Here is a 15,990-nt window from a genome sequence, read left to right as displayed (position 1 = left end):
AATCACTGTGGATGGTGACTGCAGCCATGACATTAAAAGACGCTTGGCTCCTTGGAAAAAAGCTATGACCAACGTAGACAGCATATTTAAAAAGCAGACATTACTTTACCAACAAAGGTCCATATGTCAAAGCTATGGTTTTTCCAGTAGTCTCGTATGGATGTGAGAGTTGGACCATAAAGAAAGCTGAACGCCAAAGAATTGATGCTTTTGAACTGTGGTGTTGGAGAAGACTCTTGAGAGTCTCTTGGACGGTGAGATCAAACCAGTCAATCCTAAAGGAAATCAGTCCTAAATATTCATTGGAAGGACTGATGTTGAAGTTGAAACTCCAATACTTTGGCCCCCTGATGCAAAGAACTGACTCATTGGAAAAGACCCTGATGCTGGCAAAGACTGAAGGCAAAAGAAGGGGATGACAGAGGATGAGATGGTTGAATGGCATCACTGACTCGATGGACTTGAGTTTGAGCAAGCTCTGGGAGTTGGTGATGGACAGGGAAGCCTGGCGTGCTGCAGTACATGGGGTTGCAAAGAGTTGGACACGACTGAGTGACTGAACTGCAGAGCAAAGCATTAAAGCAAGCTCGAGGCCCTGCCCAGTGAGGTTCTCTGGGTGTGCACAGAGGCCCCACATCATTGAAGTAGGCCCCGGTAGCACCCTGCCTGTCCATCCTCACCTGCCACGAGGCTACCCAAGTTCTGCTGCTCCTCTTCAGCTCCCTCCTGTCATTTTTATTACTTTTTTCTTCTAGGCATATTCTGTCCCTTATCTTCTAGTCATCTTTAAAGGCCCAGCCAGGTACCCACACTGTGCCAGACACTGTGGACACTTGTCTCACTAAATTCGCAAAACCATACTAGGATCTAATGACTTGTAGGGAACATTTTTTTAAGTTCTTATATTTTTGAAGAAGAAGAGTTACATTTTTAAAGTCCTATTTGTGACAGAGAACCTTTTGTGGATGAATATGTAAAAGCAGGTGTCAGGCTGTTTTCTGTGAACTTTTCTGTAGATCCTGTCCCTCCTTTTCTTTAAAACAGATCAAGTTATGTGTAGACTACTGAAACTTCACATGATGGTCACACTGAAAATATACTGGCTTAAAACAACAATGAACAGATGAATGTTTTGATATTTAAAGTTGTCCAAGAAGGTGGACCATGAAGTAAGATGGACCATTTCTGTACCAGACAAAGCAGCAGACATGCAATGACATCAAGCAGATGTCATTGCCAAATGTGAAGCCAACAGAACCGCATACTTTCTATTAAAAAATATCACACTTAGCAAAAAGAAAAGATGGCCAATAATTTGGTTTGCAATTGTATTGTAAGCGGATCAAACAGCATAAGCCTCAATATATTTAATGCAGCACCTCCTTTTGGACAAGTAACTCTAGAAATCATATCTGAGGCACTAAGTCCTTAAAAATTGCATTATCAAAATGTAAACATTAATGGCAACACTGTGTCAGCATAAAAGAAAAGAGAAAACAATTCACTGAAATATTTTAAGGATTATATTTGAATCCTTAAGGAAAATATTAATGTACTAATTTTAAGAAGTCAAATACTTTGATTTTTTATACCAGCAAATCAAGTCATTCAAAAACTGGTTCAAATTGGGGAAGAATAGTCAAATAACTTATGAGTAAAACTTTGGTACATTAATATTTTAAGCACTTTCAAAGTTTCGGAGACTGTACAAATTAAGGAAGCAGCTAAAATATATATATGTCTGTGTATATATAATATATATATTATATAAATGTGTATACATAATACATATACATTATATAAATGCCTATATAATACATATATATTATATAAATGTCTGTGTGTATATATATATATATACACATTATATAAATGTCTGTATAATATATATTATACATATATATACACACATACATATATAATACATATATCTGTGTGTGTGTATATATATCAGATAAACTTAAGTGAAAGGGAAGGATATTCAGATTGTGCCAAGATGACCAATCTGCAGACAATAAAGGAAAGACTGTACCTCCTGGTGGAGTGATGGTGGCAGTCAGCACCCTAACCGAGTGAACAGGGCACCAAGAGTGGGGGAACCCGAAACCATATGGCTCCTGGTGTAACATAATACACAGCAGAAAATATCAATAAGTAGTACTCTTGACAAGCATGTTTAACGAGAATCTAATTGTGAGGAAACAGTGACCCTGAATGTGGGACATTTTACAAGACATCTGGGCCCAGCTCTTCAATGTCAACGTAATAAGCTTTAAACAGATGAGCTAAAAGCAGACAATGGAAAGATGGGAAGAATGCTCTGGATTCAGATTTAAAACAGGCATCATCAGTGAAATGTATGGACCCTAAATCCTCAAAGCCTCTAAGAGTATCTGATTATGGACTATGTATTATATGACATGCAGTTAGAGCTCACTTTCTAAAGTATGAGACATTATCAAGGAGTGTTTGCGTCTTATTGGGTGTGGACTGCAGCCTCTAGGGATGAAGTGCTATCATGGCTGCAATTTACTTTCAGGTGGTTGAGTAACAAAGAGTGTGTACACCAATGAACTCCTATAGCATATAAACAACTGGTGAATATGGGAGCAGACACAGCATATGTTCGTTACCCTAGTCTTTTGATTATCTATGTATTTGAAAAATTGTAAAATAAAAAGTTGGGAATGGGAGAAGATAATAGCAAATGAAAGCAACTCCTACAGCTCAACTCCAGAAAAATAAATGACCCAATCAAAAAATGGGCCAAAGAACTAAATAGACATTTCTCCAAAGAAGACATAAAGATGGCTAACAAACACATGAAAAGATGCTCAACATCACTCATTATCAGAGAAATGCAAATCAAAACCACTATGAGGTACCATTTCACACCAGTCAGAATGGCTGCGATCCAAAAGTCTACAAGTAATAAATGCTGGAGAGGGTGTGGAGAAAAGGGAACCCTCTTACACTGTTGGTGGGAATGCAAACTAGTGCAGCCACTATGGAGAACAGTGTGGAGATTCCTTAAAAAACTGGAAATAGACATGCCTTATGATCCAGCAATCCCACTGCTGGGCATACACACTGAGAAAACCAGAAGGGAAAGAGACACGAGTACCCCAATGTTCATCGCAGCACTGTTTATAATAGCCAGGACATGGAAGCAACCTAGATGTCCATCAGCAGATGAATGGATAAGAAAGCTGTGGTACATATACACAATGGAGTATTATTCAGCCATTAAAAAGAATACATTTGAATCAGTTCTAATGAGGTGGATGAAACTGGAGCCTATTATACAGAGTGAAGTAAGCCAGAAAGAAAAACACCAATACAGTATACTAACGCATATATATGGAATTTAGAAAGATGGTAACAATAACCCTGTGTACGAGACAGCAAAAGAGACACTGATGTATAGAACAGTCTTATGGACTCTGTGGGAGAGGGAGAGGGTGGGAAGATTTGGGAGAATGGCATTGAAACATGTAAATATCATGTATGAAATGAGTTGCCAGTCCAGGTTCGATGCACGATACTGGATGCTTGGGGCTGGTGCACTGGGACGACCCAGAGGGATGGAATGGGGAGGGAGGAGGGAGGAGGGTTCAGGATGGGGAACACATGTATACCTGTGGCGGATTCATTTTGATATTTGGCAAATCTAATACAGTTATGTAAAGTTTAAAAATAAAATTAAATTAAAAAAAAAAAAAAAAAAAAGTTGGGGTGAAAATTATAAATTATGAGTGTTATTCTTTTCATTCAGGTCTGGAAGGAAAGATAGGTCATTTTATCTCCCCTACAGGAAGAAGGAAGGCAGAATAGTGACAAACAAAAAAAGTAATTTCCAGTGAATTTTTCAACTTCTGGAAAAATAAGACTTTCTGAGAATGAGATGTAATGGGGAAATTCAAGTTTCTCCCTAGTAATGAGATTTGTGTACTAAAAAGACATTAATGAACATGGAAGTAAGAAAACTCATGACAATAAAATATACCTGGTTTCCATCTCTTAAATCTTCACTGTTGGTTCTTTTTATAGTTCAGGGGTTTTAACAACAGCAAATACTATCTATCACTATTAGATGTAGCATCATCCAATGGAAGGAAAGACAGAGTCCTGAAGTCACAGATTCTTAAATGGAGAACAAAACACACAGAGGGGTTCCATGGATGGACTTTAAGAAACACACAAACCTTTAAAAATGACCGACAAAGCTGGACGTAAATGTTCTAGGGGAAAGAGGGTGTAGCTTTTATCAGATCCTCAATGAGTCCTATGACTCAAAATAGAACCACAGTGCCCAAGAAAAATACTACTCAGTATATTATGCTTTGTGAGGTCTATCAAAACATTAAGTATTTAAGATAATTTCCCCCAAATTTTCTTCTTGCTTTCTATTACAGTTTCAGAAATAGTATCTAAAAATATTTAAGAAATTATAGTTAAAAAATTCCCAAGGCCATTTAAAATAATGTGGGATTAGTGAACTAAAAAGGGATACAAGTTTGAAAAACAAAACAAAACTTACCTTTGAGGTGCTGTCTGTGGGCTTTTAAAGGCTGTAGCTTTAGGTCTATCAGATTTGGAAGCTTTGCATTTCACTTCATCTTCATATAATTCTGCCAAGGCCAACTACAGAATAACAGATTTGTTATAAAGTATAAAAACATTAGAAATAAACTCTGTACAAAAAGTTAGGAATAGAAAATTAACTTGTAATTGAGTAGTCAAGATTTTTAATGAAAAATGAAGGTTGCTATTTCAGATGACTCCCTTCCAAAATAAAACCACTGTAGCTCTCACTAAAATGTCACACATAGTAGCATAAATTGAAGTTACAATAATAGCTTAATTACTTTCAATGAACTATTCAACAGCTTCAAAAATGATTTGGTAACAGATTAGTTTCAAAGTTGGAACTATAATTCTTTTAAAAATACTTGAAGATGTTTTACACTTATGTCAGCTTGCTCTCATTAGATCCCATAAAAATATTTCATTTAGTTCTTCAAGTTTTCAAAATCTGAGTACATAAAACAATTTCAAAATTATTCTATTTAAAAGTTTACAAGACATAAAAACTTCTAAAGTTTAGGAAAATAAGCTTCTAAAAAATATAAGGCAATGAGAAAAATATATATAGTTTATATAACTGTTAGAAAGCAGTATTACCAAATTATGCTTTATAGATATACGGCTGGATATCTTCTTCAAAATGAAATCAACAAAGCATACTTTTTGAAACTGCAATTTTAAGAAATTATCAAAATATTTCATTATTGTATAAGTTATATTGTTCCCACTTTTGACATCCTTGGACAACTCAAGTCAGACTTTCCTTAATGGCCCTTGTGGCTATTCAATTAAAACTGGCATGACCCTAATCTTTGGAAAATTATAAAAACCAAGAAACATTCTGCTGCAAAACTCAGAGGAAGTACGTCTAGAAAACAAGAAATATGAAACAATCTCCAGGGATTCTGTCCTCAGTAGGAAAAGAAAAATAGGGAACTGGGGCAAAGTTAATTTTCTGAAGAGTCTATTAATCAACCTTTAAAATATGCAAGAAACAAGAAAACAAAACTGAAAGGCTTTATTTTTCCCACCTAACTTTTGACCGCCACTCTGTACACATATGTCAACTTTCATATTTCTATCATGTTAATTTTGCAAGAAACCTTAATTATAAAAGTGTAGTGTAGCCTAAAAGAATCTTATTAAACTCCTAACTTAGGTTCTTACTGTGTAAGCTTAAGCAAATTATTTAACTTCTCTGAGCTTTTTAGTTCCCTCATCTTCTAATGTCTACAATAAAAGGATTACATAATGTATGTGAAGCACAAGGCAAATGCTCCATTACCAGAAGGTAGTACTAAAACCTCCTCAACAATGATTTATATCACTGTTTCATTTTCCCCAAGATTTTTCTTGCTGCAGTATTATCTATATATCTTCTATGATCTTTTCCTACCTTATCTTCTCCAAAAGGGAGAAACAAACAAACCACCCCCACCATGCACAAAAAAATAAATGAGAGAGATGGACAGAGACAGACACTCTAATTACCTGGGCCCAAGGTTTTCAGAAATTTTTACCTTCAAAAATTTTCTTCAAAACCATATTCCTTTATGGATTTCCTCATGAGATGATAATATTGCTCTATGAATTATTTTTATGCTATTCCTCCATCAATGGAAACGGTACCTGTATGTCAAAGGTCCATTATGGCCATCCTTTACGAAGCCTTTTCTAGTTTTCTTAAGTGATGTAAATCCTTATAGCATATGGCATTCTATTATTGACACATATTAAATATTACATTCTCATCACTTATGTACTTTTCTTACTTTTTCATCCCCCCTACTATAATTTATAAATTTAAAATTTATAAATTTCTGCCTCTTGAGAAATTTGTATGCAGGTCAGGAAGCAACGGTTCGAACTGGACATGGAACAACAGACTGGTTCCAAATAGGAAAAGGAGTACGTCAAGGCTGTATATTGTCACTCTGCTTATTTAACTTATATGCAGAGTACATGATGAGAAACGCTGGACTGGAAGAAATACAAGCTGGAATCAAGATTGCCAGGAGAAATATCAATAAACTCAGCTATGCAGATGACACCACCCTTATGGCAGAAAGTGAAGAGTGGAAAAGTTGGCTTAAAGCTCAACATTCAGAAAACGAAGATCATGGCACCTGGTCCCATTACTTCATGGGAAATAGATGGGGAAACAGTGGAAACAGTGTCAGACTTTATTTTTCTGGGCTCCAAAATCACTGCAGATGGTGATTGCAGCCATGAAATTAAAAGACGCTTACTCCTTGCAAGGAAACTTATGACCAACCTAGATAGCACATTCAAAAGCAGAGACATTACTTTGCCAACAAAGGTTCATCTAATCAAGGCTATGGTTTTTCCTGTGGTCATGTATGGATATGCGAGTTGGACTGTGAAGAAGGCTGAGCGCTGAAGAATTGATGCTTTTGAACTGTGGTCTTGGAGAAGACTCCTAAGAGTCCCTCGGACTGCAAGGAGATCCAACCAGTCCATTCTGAAGATCAGCCCTGGGATTTCTTTGGAAGGAATGATGCTAAAGCTGAAACTCCAGTACTTTGGCCACCTCATGCGAAGAGTTGACTCACTGGAAAAGACTCTGATGCTGGGAGGGACTGGGGGCAGGAGGAGAAGGGGACGACAGAGGATGAGATGGCTGGATGGCATCACTGACTTGATGGACTTGATGGATGTGAGTCTGGGTGAACTCCAGGAGTTGGTGATGGACAGGGAGGCCTGGCGTGCTGCGATTCATGGGGTCGCAAAGAGTCGGACACGACTGAGCGACTGAATTGACTGATTGAATGACTGTAATTTAGGCTTCCCAAATTGTTTCTAATGCAGAACTGGACAGGCACCCAGAAAATTCTTGTTAAATTACGTAGACTACAACACAACAGGAATCAGAGAGAGATATGGGTAGATAAATTATGCTATAGATTTAAAAACTGAGATACTGGGTTGGCCAAAAGTTTGTTTGGGTTTTTTTTTCATGAGCTGTTATGGAAAAATCTGAATGAACTTTTTGGCAAACTCAAAATTTCCTATACTTTTGTACCTTGTTTTTTGCTTGAAGAAGATGTGAACAAACCCTGACAATCAAATAATCTTCTATAAAATAAATGAATAATGCAAACAATGCCTTCTGACTCCACGAAATGTGGAACATATATTAATAAAATAGGAATACAGAGAAAATTACATCAGACCAGGGGGTCCAACTAGCTGAAAGGTCCTAGTTATTCTTGGCACATCATTAACTTAGAAGAAAATGAATGATATTTAAAGGGAATTAATGCCAGGATCCATGATGTCCCTATAGCATCATATGGCATAAATTCATTAGCTAATTAATATTATTTAACATAGCAAATGACACCATATCTGAAGAGAAAATAAACTGATGTACTGGTTAAAACCAGTAGAAAATGACAGAAAAATCTCAGTCAAATAAAGAGATAAAAATATATGTATTGTGAAATAATTATGGACTGTGAATTATCAGGACAGATTTCCATGAGCTAAACAACTAAATTATGCGATATTTCAATCACACAGAGAGAATAAAATATGTAAGCACTGATTATTTTTTCTCTAGAACTGGAAATGTGATGAATGTGTGAAAAGAGCCTGAAACTGTGGGTAAGAATATCAACAACACAGCAAAAGACTGAAAGTACTGGAACTCCCAGTCTTAGAGAGACAACTGCCAGAAGGTATAATGTTATTGTTTAGTCGCTTAGTCCTGTTCTTTGTGACCTAGTGGACTTGAGCCTGCAAGGCTCCTCTGTCCATGGGATTTTCCAGGCAAGAATACTGGAGTGGGTTGCCATGCCCTCCTCCAGGGGATCTTCCCAACCCAGGGACTGAACCAGCATCTCCTGCACTGGCGGGAGGATTCTTTACCCCTGAGCCGCCTGGGAAGCCCAGAAGGTACAATACAGACTTAAATCTAGAAGATCAACATCAGCATCACCTGGGGGCCCTTTAAAACTGCAGGTGCTCAAGCCCCGCCCTGGACCAAAAGAATCAGAAACTCAGGGTGGGGCTCAGGAACCTGTGCTTGAGCAAACCTTTCAGGTGACTCTGATGCACGTTAAAACTGAGAACCAAGGATAAGGGACACTGACACCAAGAGGATGAAGGTCCCAGACAGTCCTACTCTTTTCTCACTGATGGAACTCTCTTCTCTGCCCCATCCAAAGCCTAGTCCAAACCCTGGTAAGTACTTAAGTTAGCCCCAACTTTTCCCCAACTCCAATCTATATGGAAAAAAGAAATAAAAACAGAAATCTTTTTCTTTTGATATCATTGAGGAAACCTGGAACAGAGTGTACCTAATCTGTTAACTCCACGTGTGTGGATAGATGGAAGGGCATGACAAGAGACAAAGGGCTCTGAAGACGTTCAGAACTACTAATGAACACTGAGGTTTGCGGTGAGTACTGTCACTTTGTCATTACTTTGCCAATAAAGATCTGAATAGTCAAAGCTATGGTTTTTCCAGTCGTCATGTATGGATGTGAGAGTTGGACCATAAAGAAGGCTGAGCACCAAAGACCTGATGCTTTTGAACTGTGGTGTTGGAGAAGACTCTTGAGAGTCCCCTGGACTGCAAGGAGATCCAACCAGTCAATCCTAAAGGAAATCAACCCTGAATACTCATTGGAAGGACTGATGCTGAAGCTGAAATTCCAATACTTTGACCACCTGATGCAAAGAGCCGACTCATTGGAAAATACTCTGATGCTGGGGAAGATGGAAGGCAGGAGGCGAATGGGACAATAGAGGTTGAGATGGTTGGATGGCACCATCAACTCAATGCACATGAGCTTGAGCAAGCTCCGGGAGTTGGTGAAGGACAGGGAAGACAGGCATGCTGTGGTCCACAGGGTCACAAAGAGTTGGACACAACTAAGTGACTGAACAACAAATGTCACTTAACAGGGGCTTCCCAGGTGGTGCAGAGGAAAAGAACCCACCTGCCAGTGCAGGAGATAGAAGAGATGCGGGTTAGATCTCAGGGTAGAAAAGATCCCCTGCAGTAGGAAATGGCAACCCACTCCACTATTCTTGCCTGGAGAATCCCATGGACAGAGAAGCCTGGCAGGCTGCAGTCTATGGGGTCACAAAGAGTTGGACATGACTGAGTACCTACATACTGTCACTAACATTCCTGTCCCAAGCTTCCCCCTTAAATGTTCCCAATTCTGGAGGAGGAAGGGAGATAAAATCTACTCTCAATGTGGGGCCCACGGGAAACTTCTGCTTTTAGAGAGTCAGAGGCTCACTGTGCTGGGAGGCTTTTGGGGGACGACCATCCGTCTTTCCTGGTGTGGTAAATGAGGAAATCTCTCCTAATTTAGAGGCTGACAAACCCCACACTGCACGGCAGCTGAGAAATAGGCACGGAGTGGTACTTCTGCTTGTTCCAATTAGTAACACATCACCCTTCTCTCCTCAATAATATTGTGAAAGACTCTTAGAGCAAGTTGTCAGGAAATTAAGAAGTATCTACTGAAAACTGAACTAACTGGGTAATGCTTAAAATAAGCACAGTTAGATTAAACAATAAAAAGATAATCCCAAAATATTCACTATCCAAGAAACCAGCTAGGGAGAAGAACATTATCCAATTCTTTTAAACCTTTGATACACACTCTATTACTTCATATGTCATTACTTTGGTTCTTTTCTTCTGGGGTTTCTTTGAAAATTCTTCACATTCTTATTAAATTCTAAAATAAACATTATCAATACTTAATGTATTTGAAATGCCAAATCACATTCATAAAAAAATCAGTTATCTACCTACCGAAAAGTAGATAGGAGACTGGGAAAAAAAAAAGTTTATTTTCTAATTGATGGTGGAAAGGAAGGCATTCTCAAAATTAGCAACATCTACAACATTTCCAACAATTAATCATATCAATCCAGTGGACTCAGTCTAAATTTGACAAGTATCAGGTGATCATTAACCAAGCTATTCTCATTTTTCACATAAGAAGAAATAGATTTAAATTAGACAAAGGCTATTAGGTCACATAGTTTTAACTTAATAGCATTAGATGGACTAACCAGTGAAAGTTACAGTATTTTTCTCCTTTAAGGGAAAAAGAACCAAATATTTAGTAAGCAAGTCTGAGCCAGGGTAATACTGAAGAGGCACTTTATAGACATTCCTTTATTTCATCCTTGACACCTGTGATCAACATAACCCTGAGTTTATGAATAAAGACACAGGATCAGAGAAGTTAGGACATTTCTCCTATACTCACGTAACTACTAAGCAGCAAGGTCAAGAAGCAAGCTGAAGCTGTTCTGACTAGAAACACCATTTTCCCCCCAAGGGCACATGCTGCGTCTTAGTGATGCTGGCCTTCAATAGACAAGATGAGGCAGATGAAACCCTCCTACTCCTGGATTCTGTTTACCACTACTAAATTGAGTCATAAATACTGCAAATGTTTTATCAATACATTGAGTTCGTTTCCTAAGCTGACACTGATCACTCCATTCTCCAAATTCATCACTGTATGCACTGCTTATCTTGGCACTCAATCATCCTCCATCTTAAAAATGTTATGTTAAATACATGTGTATCTTATTTAGGCAAACAATGGGTAGAAATGCCTTTCACACTTCTAGGCCCTTCCACAGTGTCCCAGCACCAACTGTGGATTTGATGTACTATTTATCTCTGCATTCCCAGAGCTTTGTAGTACGTTACAGGGCAGGTGGTCAATATACATTCGTTTAAAGAAACAGAATGAAGGTGTGACAATAAAGAATTATAATACAAAAGTAGACCTTTTCTACTAAGCCTTGTAGATGGAGGGACATTCATGTTTAATTATAGTCCCTATAGGCGTTTGGGGTTTCCCAGGTGGCTCACTGGTAAAGAATCCACTTGCCAATGAAGGAGATGGTGGTTCGATCCCTGGGTAGGGAAGATCCCCTGGAGAAGGAAATGGCAATCCATTCCAGTATTCTTGCCTGGAGAATCCCATGGACAAAGGAGCCTGGCGGGCTACAGTCCATGGGGTCGCAAACCGCGACTGAGCACACACACATCTTCACTGTTTTAATTTTATCAATCATCTTACAAAGGAATAGTTAAAAAAACACCCTAAAATGAGTAGCGTGAAGCACCTGGCAGAGGGCGCTGGTATTGAGGCAATTAATGTCAATGTCCTGTAACATTACAAAGTTTTACATCCCCGTTTCTTACGTGCAATGTTTTCTACCCTATAGCAGTTACGACTAGGGTGCGAGACGTAGGATGAAATAATTTTTTAGTTCACTGTGAAAGGAGATCAGCCCTGGGATTTCTTGGGAAGGAATGATGCTAAGGCTGAAACTCCAGTACTTTGGCCACCTCATGCGAAGAGTTGACTCATTGGAAAAGACCCTGATGCTGGGAAGGATTGGGGGCAGGAGGAGAAGGGGACGACAGAGGATGAGATGGCTGGATGGCATCACTGACTAGATGGACCTGAGTCTGAGTGAACTCCGGGAGTTGGTGATGGACAGGGAGGCCTGGCGTGCTGCCATTCATGGGGTCGCAAAGAGTCGGACACGACTGAGCGACTGAACTGAAAGGGAAAAGCTCTCTGATTAAAAAGGAAACATTTTTACATTTAAATAAGCCAGAAACAGCATCCGAGAGAAACAAGACCAAACCGGCTTCCTTGTGACTCGACTTCCCCACGGCCACCTCAGAGTTTCCTTCTGCAGAAGTCTGACCGGAGCGTCAACCAGTGAAGCATTCAACTGACCTCTCAAAGAAGCCATTCGGAATCAACAGCTGCTTCTCAAAAGGCAAGAGGGGTGGAGGGGAAACGCCGCCGGGACACCTGAGACCGCGGGGCGCCGACACTCGTTTCTCCCGACGCCCCTGCCCGGCGTGCCGCCCGGGGGAGACCCACGGAGTCCGAGTTCGGTCCCCGGGCGGGTCTGAAGAAGCTCGGCCGCGACCGGAACGGCCCCACACATTCCCCCGCCGCACTGCCCGCCGCACCTGCAAGTCCCGCGCGCTCGGGGGCCGCGGCCCCGCAGCCCTCGGCTCCTCCTCAACCGCCTCTCCGCCGCCGCCCTCCGCCATCTTTCACCGCTCCCGGCACCGCCGCCGACGCGCCTCCCGCGACTTCCGGGGCCGGTTGCCTGGCAACGGCGGGGCGGGGCGGTCCCAGTGCGCCTCCGCCTCCAACGCCCCTCTTCCCACTCCGCGCGCCCCTTTCCGGCGCCCGCCCACCTGTCGGGTCCCGCTCGTTTCCTTAAAGGAAGTTGGCTCAGAGTTTCCTTTCCGAGAAGGGCAGCACGGACTTGAGGATTTCTTTATCCCATGGTGACAATGTCTTCTGGAGAGTTCATCTGATGGAAAGTGCCACCTTACTTTTCCAATCTCGGTCACGTTCTCTCGTTTCCCTGCCAAGGATTGGGTGGTGCGTCGTCCCCAAAGCGTGAAGTGTTGTTGAGAAAGAACCCCCTAAACTCTCTGCGATTAGAGCTGCTGCTGCTAAGTCGCTTCAGTCGTGTCCGACTCTGTGCGACCCCAGAGACGGCAGCCCACCAGGCTCCCCGTCCCTGGGATTCTCCAGGCAAGAACCCTGGAGTGGGTTGCCATTTCCTTCTCCAATGCATGAAAGTGAAAAGAGAAAGTGAAGTTGCTCAGTCGTCTTCGACACTTAGCGACCCCATGGACTGCAGCCCACCAGGCTCCTCCGTCCATGGGATTCTCCAGGCAAGAGTACTGGAGTGGGGTGCCGTTGCCTTCTCCAGCGATTAGAGCTAGAGACTCCTAAATTCTCTTTATTCACCTGAGATTTGTTCAGACTCCTGTCTTATCCCAGGTTTTTTCTATGACCCCAGACGCAAAGGTAAAAAGAAAGTAGTCCTGGTCATTATAAACCTCACAGTCTAGCGGAGGAAAAGAGATATAAACAGCGTAAATGCCATTTGCAGTAAAACTTTGTAGGAAATGTTCGGAGTGGAATATGGGTGTGAAGGGAAATATTCTGCTGGCACCGGCTGCGTGCACCGTGCTAGGTGCGTTCTTTGTGTTCTTTATCTACTGCTCGAGGAGGTGAGTATTGTTATTCCGTGTTATACCCGAGGAAAACTGATGACAAGTAACCACTAAATTCACCCTGTTGTGAATGGCGGTAGCGGATACTAAGCCTTGCATTTGCTGGTTATCCCAGTGTTCTTTTTAGTACAGTATTTGTTGTTCAGCCGCTCTGTTGTGTCGCACTCTGCAACGCCATGGACTGCAGTACGCCAGGCTTCCCTGTGCTTGACTGTCTCCAGGAGTTTGCTCAAACTCATGTCCGTTGAGTCGGTGATGCCATCCAACCATCTCGTCCAACATCTTGTCCAATTAGTACAACCATCTTTTTCGATTAGTACAACATTCTGCCCTAGAAATCCCTGGATCTTCCTTATATCCCATAAAGCCAATGGCATTTTGCCCCAGTCTTGAAGGATAAGTGCTCCTGATAAACTTTGAACCTAAAAGGACCACAGCGAAAGGCATGGGTTTGAAATACCATGTTAATGCTGGTAACCACATGGCTGAACCTTAGGAGAAATGATAAAAGATGGTTGGGGTTGGAGCGTGTGATTGCCATCTAGCCTGGAGATGCAGGACAGGTATTGAGGGGTCTTGCCTTAGTGAAGACATCAAATATTATGCCCTGGGCCAGTGATTCTCAAGGCTCATGCACAAAGAACTTCCCTCCTATTCCCAATGCAGGAACTCAGATTTAATTAGTATGGGATTCCAGTCAGGCATATTTTTTAAGATGCTCCCCATGTGGACTTTGTTTCTGGCCATGACAGTGTTCCTGATACTGGATTTGCCTTCCCCTCCCAACAATGAAAACACTAGACAAAATATATGAGACGATTGTTTCCAGACACCGAACTGCAGGCAGTACAGATCTCTGCTGTGCCAGAGAAGGGAAACAAGCAAGATGAGCTATGTTTGTCCTGGCTTTCTGCCTGGAACTCTCCTACAGTGCTGGTGAAATGGAGAATGGTGCAGCTACCTTGGAATATAGTTTCTTCTAAACTTAAGTATTCATTGTCTTAAGACCCAGCATTGACCCTCCCAAGTATTGACCCAAGAGGAATGAAAATATATGTTGACGAAAATATTTGTATGTAAATGTTCATAGAAGCTTTATTCATGATAGCCCCAAACTGCAAACTATCCAAATGTCCATCAACAAATGAATGAATAACATTTTGAGAAATTTCATAGCACAGACGACTACTCAACAATAAAAAGGAAGAAATTACTGATTCACACACCATGACTGAATCTCAAAGCCATGATCTTGAGTAAAAGAAGTCAAATGCAAAAAAGTAAATATTGTCTGATTCAATGTGTGTGAGATTCTAGAGCAGGCAAAACTTATCTTTACTGAAGGAAAGCTGGCAGTAAATTGCTTGGGGTCAGTTCTTTGGGAAATGATAAACTTGGGGAATTTGACCGACAAAGGATATGTGGAAACTATTTGAGGTGATAAAAATGTTTTATATCTTTATTGGTAGTGATAGTTACATATATGTGTGGGTATTTGTCAAAAACATATTGAACTATATACTTAAAATGAGTGTACCTTATTATATGTAAATCATACATTTACACAATTGGTTGAACCCCCCACCCCAGATAATTCTGTTGCACAGCCATGGTTGAGAACCACTGGTCTTAGGCAATTGGGAGCCATTAAGTGATTTGCGATTTAAAAAGATAACAGAAGCCTCAGTGTGTAAGATGAATAAGAATCACGAAATTAGCAGGTTATTACAACAGTGAGGGATGAGCAAGATTAAAGAACATTTTTTTTTTTTTTTTTGGCTGTGTAGCTTATGTGATCTCAGTTCCCTGATCAGGGATCGAACCTGGGCCCAAGGCAGTGAGGGGACTTCCAAGATTAAAGTTTTATCAGTGGCAGTGAGTAAAAAGAGAAGCAATAATTGGTAGAGATTTTAGGACCTGAGCCAATTGGTGCTGGAGTCTTTCATGGGAAATATAGGAAAGAAGGAGGGGTAAAGAATGACACTCAGGATTTTGGCTAGGTGATTTGGCACGTAGTGCCTCCTATAAATCTTTGAGTTGAAAAGGAGAGGCAGACTTCAAAAGAAACAAGTTTGTCATGGACACATTGTGGCTTTGTTTTGCTTTGTTTTCTTCCAGTTTTATTGAGATGACTGACACCTAGTACTGTGTAACTTTAAGGGGTATAGCATAATGATTTGACTTATGTATATCATGGAATGTTTACCCCAGTGGGTTTAGTGAACGTCTATCAGATTGCATAGATATAAAATAAAATAGGAAAGGTCACTTTGGAGATCATCAGCTTAAAATTATCCCGTCTAATTTATATAATAGGTGGCTGTATGTAA

The 15,990-nt window shown here is 40.6% G+C and overlaps 1 protein-coding gene across 4 annotated transcripts in view; it reads right to left on the bottom strand.

The window, feature by feature from the left end:
* Window positions 1-12,746, bottom strand: part of UBXN2B (UBX domain protein 2B) — a 31,355-nt gene extending 18,609 nt beyond the window's left edge. Inside the window, exons 1-2 of one of the 4 annotated variants that reach the window (XM_055546049.1) lie at window positions 12,593-12,746; window positions 4,541-4,644 (exon numbers count right to left, since the gene is read on the bottom strand). In XM_055546049.1, the coding sequence (XP_055402024.1) occupies window positions 4,541-4,644; window positions 12,593-12,676 (188 nt within the window). In that variant the 5' untranslated portion in view covers window positions 12,677-12,746. Of the gene's footprint in view, window positions 1-4,540; window positions 4,645-10,850; window positions 10,977-12,210; window positions 12,250-12,592 lie in introns of those variants that run through there. The other 3 variants (XM_055546046.1, XM_055546048.1, XM_055546047.1) reach the window with 3 other exon arrangements.
* Window positions 12,747-15,990: the final 3,244 nt, after the last annotated feature.

Source organism: Bubalus kerabau, chromosome 14 (assembly GCF_029407905.1).
Source record: "Bubalus kerabau isolate K-KA32 ecotype Philippines breed swamp buffalo chromosome 14, PCC_UOA_SB_1v2, whole genome shotgun sequence".
Taxonomy (NCBI): domain Eukaryota; kingdom Metazoa; phylum Chordata; class Mammalia; order Artiodactyla; family Bovidae; genus Bubalus; species Bubalus kerabau.
This window is presented reverse-complemented; position numbering and strand designations above follow the sequence as displayed.